General features: G+C 35.3%; 1 protein-coding gene across 1 annotated transcript; it reads right to left on the reverse strand.

Moving 5' to 3' along the window:
- Positions 1-773: 773 nt before the first annotated feature.
- LOC129794554 (luciferin 4-monooxygenase-like) lies at positions 774-2,354 on the reverse strand. The gene is made up of 3 exons (XM_055835310.1): positions 2,082-2,354; positions 1,616-2,012; positions 774-976 (listed from the first exon to the last, which is right to left on the reverse strand). The coding sequence occupies exons 1-3, from the start codon at positions 2,352-2,354 to the stop codon at positions 774-776; spliced, it is 873 nt and encodes a 290-aa protein (XP_055691285.1).
- Between the last annotated feature and the right edge of the window lie 6,102 nt (positions 2,355-8,456).

Below are 8,456 nucleotides of genomic sequence, written 5' to 3' on the forward strand. Positions count from 1 at the left end.
CCAAATATTCTTCATTAAATAAATTTAACTTCTATTGAATCCAATTTCATTAAGAGCTCTTCATATAAAAGGGGAAAGTGAAGCTCATGGGGAACCAAATAGTGTTCGTTCTACGCGATGATTAGTTCAAGTGTTTGGATTTTCCTTTCCCTCATCATTGTGGCTAATAATTTTCATTGGGGCTCAACAAAGAGTTTTCCCGGAAAATGCCCAAATTCCCCGAAAATAGATTTTTTTCTGAATGATGATGAATTTCTACGAAATTGGTTCCCTTTTGCTGTTCTCCCGGAATTCCTCAATGGGTCATCAATGTACTCAGACTTGGGGTGTTGGGACCTCAATAAGTATCAGGAAAATGATGATGTATGCCGATATTTTTCAATGATGTACAAAAATAGTCATTGTAGTCAACTTTTTATGCGATTCTGTATATATACGGTGAATGAAGATTTCAAATTCGACCATCTCAATGAATTGGACAGAAATCTCTCCATAACAGCTAATAGAATCTTCTACAGTTGCCACAAGGAGACTATGTGGACGGAGTGGTTTCTGTCAACTCCTAAATTTCTTCATGAAAACTACTTAATCATTTGGGGATGCCGGAATATGGATAACCTTACACACAACCAGGGAGCAATAATTTTCACCGAAAGAAACGATATTATTCTCAAAGACAAATTAGCTAAACTTATTCATGAAAATTTTCTAAGCTTCACAGGAACTGATCCTTCAGATATCATCGTTGTGGAGGACTTCTATCCAAGTTTCGATCAATGCAAGAGAAATATAACTTGTGGTAAGAAGAAGGAAATTACCTGCAGGGACTTTTTCAGTGGCAAAGAAGATCTTCTTAAGACGGAGAATATGTTGAGTGTAACAGCCGGAGGAAGTGTGTGCAGTCTTGAACTTACAATACTCATAAGTCTCTGTGGAGTTGTCTTATTGACAATCACTGTTGTTTTTGTGTGGAAAGCTGTGAAATAAATGTTTGCCCCGTATTCCTATAGGAGTCTAGAGCTAAGGAGTCTAGAGCTAAAACTCTTTACTGAGTCAGGCTTGAATTCTCTTAAACTAGATTTTAGTTTATTAGTCTGAGTTGATGATTTTTTTTAAGACAGGTCTTTAAAGTTTTAAGGTAAGATCTGGCTTTATCAGACTTTTGTTATGAATTCCGATGCCAGAAATTTGTAAAAATCATCATTAAACTCACTCAACCCTAGTTAAGTATTTAACAAAAAACTAAGCCTAACTTAAGTTTAGCCCAAAAAAAATCTAGACTAAGAAACTAGAGCCTGATTCAAGAAAACTTAAGCCTGACTTGAAAAGATTAAGCCTCAATTGAAAACAAAGCCTAGCTCAGAAAGCTTAATTCTGACTTAAAAAACTGAATCCAGATTTAAGAAAACTTCAGCCTGACTTAGGGAACTGATGCTTGACTTGAAGAAACTTAATCCTCACTTATTTAGTAATGAATTTCATCCTAGATTTCAATTTATCTTAACTTTATTTGATTATAATTAAAATACTTGAAGGATATTCTTAAATTTTCTAAATTTTTAAGTAGTTTGTCTCTCTTTATAAAATTTTGCAGCCATTTCTTTAACAAGACCACTTTTTATCTTCCCTGATGGTGTTGTAGGAAGCTCTTTCACAAAATAAATTCCTCCCCTGAGCTTCTTAAAATCCACAATTTTCCCCTCAAGAAACTTCAAAAATTCTTCTTCATCTATGGTGGAGTTTTCTCGTCGTACAACAACTGCAGCTGGAAGATCATTGAACAGGGGATCAGGTACACCAACAACAGCTACTTGAAGCACATCAGGATGTCTACAGAGAATTTCCTCCAGTTCTACAGGGCTTACGTGGAAATTGTTGTGCTTGAGAATAAATTTCTTACGTCCCCTGATTATTAAGTGTCCGTTGTCGTCAAAATTTGCAAGATCTCCTGTACGGATCCAACCGTCGCTGTCTCTGGCAGCTGCTGTGGCTTTAGGATTGTTGAAATATTCCTAAAATTGAGGCATTTACAGGAAGGATTAAATCAACACTGAACAACAGATTTCAAGGAAGTTTGTTACCATAAATTCCGTTTGGGTTTTAACACAAAGCTCTCCTACATCCCCAACTCCAAGCTTCTCACCAGCTTCATTGACAATCTTTGCATGAACACCTGGATTGAGTTTTCCAACAGATAAATTGGATGCATTTTCCGTTTCAGATGCGATTTTTCCAGTTTCCGTCAATGCGTAGACATTGGAGATTTTCCCACTTGGTATGTAGGATGTAATTGTTTCGACCATATCAACTTGTAGAATGTTTCCCATAGAGATAAGGCGCTTTACAAAAGTCATTGTATGATTTTGTAGAAGTCTGCTTTTAACTAGCTGCGCTATGTGAGGTGCACCCATTAAGACAACGCTCACACGATGCTTCGTTACAATTTCAATCCATCGCTCTGGACTGAATGAATCCTTTGTTATCAGACGAGGTATACCCAAAGAAATGCTCATCATTAAACATGTATATCCAGATAGCCAAAAGAAAGAAGAAAAAATGAATACTTTATCATCCATACTGGGAAAGCTATACAAATGAGGCCTGTAAAAATGTTTCATGAAGCACTCATGCGATATGGCAACGCCTTTGGGAAAGCCAGTTGTACCAGACGAACAAACTATGAGTGCACATGAGTCTTTGTCAACTTCTGGGGGATGCAGGATGAGTTTTCTGAAAATATTTTTGTTTATCTAAGCTAGGACTTCAAGTAGTTTCTGAGAGAAGCATCAACTTACTGAATATCTGCCTTAGTGTTCCTGTCATCCTTAGCATCCATGAGATCGTTTATGTGGAGAAAATTGGGAACTTTCTGTCCTAGAACGCAGATTTCAGTACTGCTTCCATACTTTTTCAGAGCCGCTTCAACTTTTTCCACAACTTCATCGTCACAGAAGACAAACTTTGGCTTAACAATGTTGAACATGTGAACTATTTCTTCTGTAATAAACCAGAGTAATGGAATTGAAGAAAAAAAAGGCTTTGTAATAAGCCAGAGTAAGGAGCTAACCTTTAGTGAACTGAGTATCAAGAACATTTACAGGAGCACCGAGAAATAAAGCAGCCAAGATAGCAGGTGTCAAATCGTGCGTATTCCTGCAGACAAAAGTAACTACGTCACCCTTTGAACAACCAAGTTTCCTCAAACTATTCGCAATCTGAAGCGAAGCCTTGTAGATCTCTCCGTTGGTTCGTGTTGTTCCATCATCAACGGAAATTTGACAAACCTTCTCAGGATTCAAATTCAAATGATACAGAAGAGCTCGTCCAGCTGAGACGCTTGGATGGAAGAAAGGACTATAGAAGTCATCTCCGCTCCAGATTTTATTCAAATTATCATACTTTGTTGTCAACATTCTTTAACAGTGGAAGTCTAACCCAATTGAAGTCACTTTAACAACTAAAATAAAAGATTCTCTTTTCTCTTTTATATTTCAGAGTAATTTACACGAAGAAAAAGTAAAACTAATTAAATTGCAAGCACATGACGGAGTTTTCATTGAAATACATAGCTTGTAGCTGTTGTTTTAACCGACGTGAAATGTATGATCTTAATTTCCTGGTTTTTCGTCGGATCGGTATATTTTGAGATTTAAACAAATCTCAAAATATACCGATCCGACGAAAAACCAGGAAATTATAAGATCATACATAGCTTGTATTTGTCACTTAATGATCGTAAATGATGTTAACAATTAAAATAAAACATTAACTTGTGGTAATAAAAGGGAAACTATGTCAATGATTCAACGACTTATTTAAGTAATTGTGTTGAGTTTTTATTTTATGATGTAAAGTTTGTGATTTTTTTTTATTGAAACGTTAAACAAGTGATACTAAAAAAATAAAAACTTAACAGTGGGTCAAAAGTTCTGATTGTTTCGTTACTAAGTAATTCAAAGTAGGACAGTTTTTCATTGTCTTAGGAAAGCAACAAATCTATAATTCAAAATGTTTTGATTTTTTTTAATAATTTAAAGTATTTGAAAATAAATTTGAACAATTAATTGACATTGATTTTCAACCGTATGATATTTTTTTAACGTTTGATGTTGATTTTTAATGAATTCTAGCTGCAGCTTCTTAAAAAAAAATCTTATCAAAAAAGAAAAATCAAATAAATGCTATATTTCCTGTTAAAAAAATTGTATTGATCATAAAAAATCTTTAAAAAGGCATGGATTTTTCTTTCTTCTTCTGATCCTATTCACCCAGTTTTGCAATTTCATTCAAAATCTGTCAGAAATCAATTTAACTCTTTCAGGTCCACAATCAATCTAGCGAGCTGGTTGAACTAAAAATAATTTTTAAGGGTTCCTTTGAGTTCAAATAAGACATTTTCAGCAAAAAATTCCAAATAAAAAATTTTCGGTTTTTCGTCCTTCCTGATCCTGTGAGTCCTTAAGGATGTCTTTTTGTGGTAATAAAATGATCAAGGATTGTAAAAACATAGTCTTGTATTAATTTGGACTCAATATTCATAAAATAACTATATAAAATGAAACTTTTTTCTAAAAATAGAGCCTCTGGGTCAGCGTATGATCCAATGAACCTGAAAGGGTTAAGAAAAATTAATCAACATTCTCAAACTTTTTATTTTTAAAGACAATTTACAAATGGTCTGTAATGCAAGGCCAGTCAATTAAATTTTTCCAGCTTTGTATTCGACTAAATGAACTCAAAGAACTCAACATTTGGTCAATTTTTCGTTGTTTGAAGAAGAATAAATCTCCGCAGCAGCAGCAGGGAGATATCAATTTCACTTGATCACCGCGCAATGCTTTTTACTATCTATGTGTGGTTAAGCAGCTGCTGAGCATGAAAAAAAGAGGGATGTTTGCTGTCGAAGTGGTCGATTACACTTGTAAGTATCATAAATATTCTCCGTGTGGTTTGTCACATGCTCAATGGGTCATGAGGAGTGACATTCTGCTGGGTGCACCAGATGGTCAATGCGGGAGTATTTTGTGTGAAGAAGAACTCTCTCTTCTACATGTTCCTGCAGCAAAAAGGAGGAACGTTCAACTATGCTTTTACGGTGGGTATTTGGGAGCTATTTCTGGGTGCAGTGAAGGGTCTTCTGTCCCAGTTGCAACCCCTTAGCCACCCCCCAAAACCACCCCTATTTGCATGCCAGAGGTTGAAGAAGTAAAAAGGGAGATCCTCACAAAGTGACATCGTGCAAAGAAGGGTTCAGAGGTGAAATGTTTGTGTTGGCCTTTGTTTTAATTAATAGCTCATTCATATGACGGGGTGTGTGGGAGGTCTTTTTACTCTCTGGAATTTCCACACACTCACAACAACCCCTGGAGAAGGAAGAAAAACCCCGAAATGTGTGTATGAGAACCAGATGGGACGATGTTAGATTTTAGTGAGACGGTAGGACAAAACAACCATGGAGGACCTTTTGATATGTAGCACAACCATATGGTCCGAAGATATGAAAATCATGGCATTTTCAGGGCATTACATATTATGAGATTTTCAGCATGTTTCATGTGGTTTCGTGACACTACTGATGATTTTTTTTCTCCTCAATGCAAAATGTGTCGAATTTCTCTCTCTCAAGTCGTAAATTTCAACTCCTTATGGAATGGATTATGAGAGAGATTCCCCAAAAGGAAGTACTCAGCAGCAGCAATGTCACAAAAGGACTTCCATATGTTGCACTTAATCCCATGAATTGCATCTCTTATAAGGACGTCCAAGAAGAGCTTAAAGGATTTTTCTTCTTTTTTTTTTTAGGACGAACTTTAAGTAAAAGAAAGGTCAACCCATGTGCTCAGAAAGAAAGAAAGAAATATGTGGGAGGTGTTGACGATCCCACGCAATCTTAAAGATAAAAAAAATAGATAGAACTGATATTTTTATCAATTCGTCAAAAACAGAAGAGAAAAGAATTCAAAAATCCGATAAAATCGTTGAAAATACGATAAATTGCAAGGAAAAAAAAGTACAAAAGATTTCAAAATGACAAACCCCTTTTATGCCAGAAACCATCCCTTGTGCAGAGAGCAAAAAGTCCTTTCATTTTATTAATACAATTCCCATTGGCTTTAACTTGAAGTCTCCCCTGTCTGTCCCTTTGCTCTTCCTCAGCAGAACTTTCAGGAATTTTCCTAGAAAGCTTCATGGAAGGAATTTTCCTACAACCAACAAGCACCGGAAAAGTGAAGGAAATGGCTTTGAGAGCTTTGGAAGTTGTGTCGTTGCGATATTGATACCGCTCCCACTCAATTTGCGTTAAAGTGGAGCCTTCGTGAGATAACAAGTCGTGTTTTTTATTCTTTTTTTTTCTTCTTTATGGGTGTGTGACTGCCGGAAAATTCATTTTCTCTTACTCTCTCTGTAAGGCCAAGAGAGAGGGAGAGTGTGGCTTTTCCGGAGAGAGCTACCCCCATCTGCGCAACCTCAGCAGTGGGATTCTCATCTGTATGACACAATGAGGGGAGTTCTTTCAACTACCCCATGTGAGATGAATGTTCCCTGTTCTTTTGCGTTAAACAAAGACAGTATAAATTGTTGAAGAAGATGAGAATTTCCCCATTTTCAGGGGAGATCAAATGGAGGATTTTTATGAGGGTTGAGAGGGGGTTGCTGAGGGTGGGTGGGAAACATAATTTACCGGAATTGTAAACATATACTATAGAGGAAGTGGAAATCTCCAAAAGAAGATTGCATTACATACACCTCTCTCCCACCCCCCGCCCACTAAAGTTATCTCTTCGTGTAGCTTCTAAGCTTTTCCTTCTGTTATATATATTTCTCCTTCATCCCATTTCTCTCCATACAAGTCAGAAATTCCAAAAGTTTCTCCCAATATTGATGAATAACATTGCTAATTAATACTTTATTGACATTATTTGATTGCTTGTTGAGCTTAAATTGATTTTATGGAGCTTTCATTTGGTTATTTTGACTCTCAATTTGACGGAGCTTTGAACAAGTTACTCAATAATTTCTCTTGGGGCTTTTTTTTAATAATTTTCTGTGAGAAAATAAAGGTAATTTCTTATGCAAAAATATACCTTCTGGCAATAGAGACACCATCAACCATTAGCCCATAAAGTTAATTTTTGGGCTTACACAAATTCGTAGACGGCTAAATTTTACACCATTCGATAGCAAAAATTCAAAGAAATCTTGTTTGTTAGGACGAAAACTGCGCTTATGTAATTGCTTTTTCCACCAAATGCGATTTAATATTTATGAAAACAAAAATATTTTGTTTGCGTTTCAAATGCCAAATTGAATTTCTTAGTTGAACTACTCGCGGCGCCACCTGTTTATTCAATGGCTTCTATAGAAAATTGTATGGAAAATATTAAATCGCATTTTGAGGAAAAAGCAATCACATAAGCGCAATTTTCGTCCTAACAAACAAGATTTCTTTGAATTTTTGCTATTGAATGGTGCAAAATTTAGCCGTCTACGAATTTGTATAAGCTTTTCCGCCATTTTTGGCTAATTTTCCTGGCCTACATTCTTTGAGAGATTCTTCTCGCTTTAATTCATAGAAAATAAGAAAATCTTCATCAGCCTAATGACCTTCCTTTGCAATATTTCTCATTCCGCTCTCTCTCTCTTAAAAAAAAAACTTTCTTCAAGGATTTTGTTGTGAAAAACAACACTAAAAGAAAGCAAAAAACAAGTATTTAAAGTTAATAAAAAATTCTCATTTTGACTTTTTATCTGCACATCCATAAATAAATATTGCAGCGTGGCATTGGGAGCATTCTCACAGCATCTTTTTAGTGCCAAAAAGAGAGAAGTTTTTGTTATTTTTGTCACACCAAGAAATTATCTGAAGATTGAATTTTTCGGCGTCAAAACAGCGGCATGAATGTGTTTGTTCTGCGGAATCTAAAATACATTGAATTTTCTTTCAGCTTCAGCAGAGGAAATTTAATACCAAAATTCTCTTTTTTATGTTATTGACTTGGCTGGAATTTTTTCTAAAAGGAAAAATAAATAGGATTCTTCAAAAGAAGAAAGAAAGAGATGGAGAGAAGAAATAACAATTTGTACGTTATTTTAAATTGGATAATAAAATGAAATCACAGTTAAAACCAACTATATTGCTGTTTGAAATGTAAATAAATAAAGAGAATTGAAAAATTCTTCTATTGGTTGATAAACTCCAGAAGAGTTTTCATTGGTTATTCCTTTTTTAGAATTTTTAAATTGTGGGCCATACTTTTTTGCAAAGTTGATTTGAATTATTAATTTTTAAATTTCTATCGTTTCTATCCATCTGTCCAACTCCTCCCCGTTCCCCTCTAATTTGTTTTCAGTAAATATTTTGAATTCTGACGTGGGTGTTTAATGTTTTTGATAATCCGGTCTTCGTCAGTAGGGGCTTTTCTTTTTAACCAGGAGTTAAAAGGAAAACTCAAATT

Source organism: Lutzomyia longipalpis, chromosome 4, assembly GCF_024334085.1.
Source record: "Lutzomyia longipalpis isolate SR_M1_2022 chromosome 4, ASM2433408v1".
In the NCBI taxonomy this organism is placed as follows: domain Eukaryota; kingdom Metazoa; phylum Arthropoda; class Insecta; order Diptera; family Psychodidae; genus Lutzomyia; species Lutzomyia longipalpis.

What these genes read in the sequence shown, in the direction of transcription:
- LOC129794554 (XM_055835310.1), bottom strand. Translation starts at nt 2,354, where the DNA reads ATGACTTTTGTAAAGCGCCTTATCTCTATGGGAAACATTCTACAAGTT. An exon ending in AAACCCAAACGGAATTTATG is followed by an intron (nt 2,013 to 2,081) that starts GTAACAAACTTC and finishes CCTCAATTTTAG; the next exon opens with GAATATTTCAACAATCCTAA. An exon ending in ACCATCAGGGAAGATAAAAA is followed by an intron (nt 977 to 1,615) that starts GTGGTCTTGTTA and finishes TTTATTTCACAG; the next exon opens with CTTTCCACACAAAAACAACA.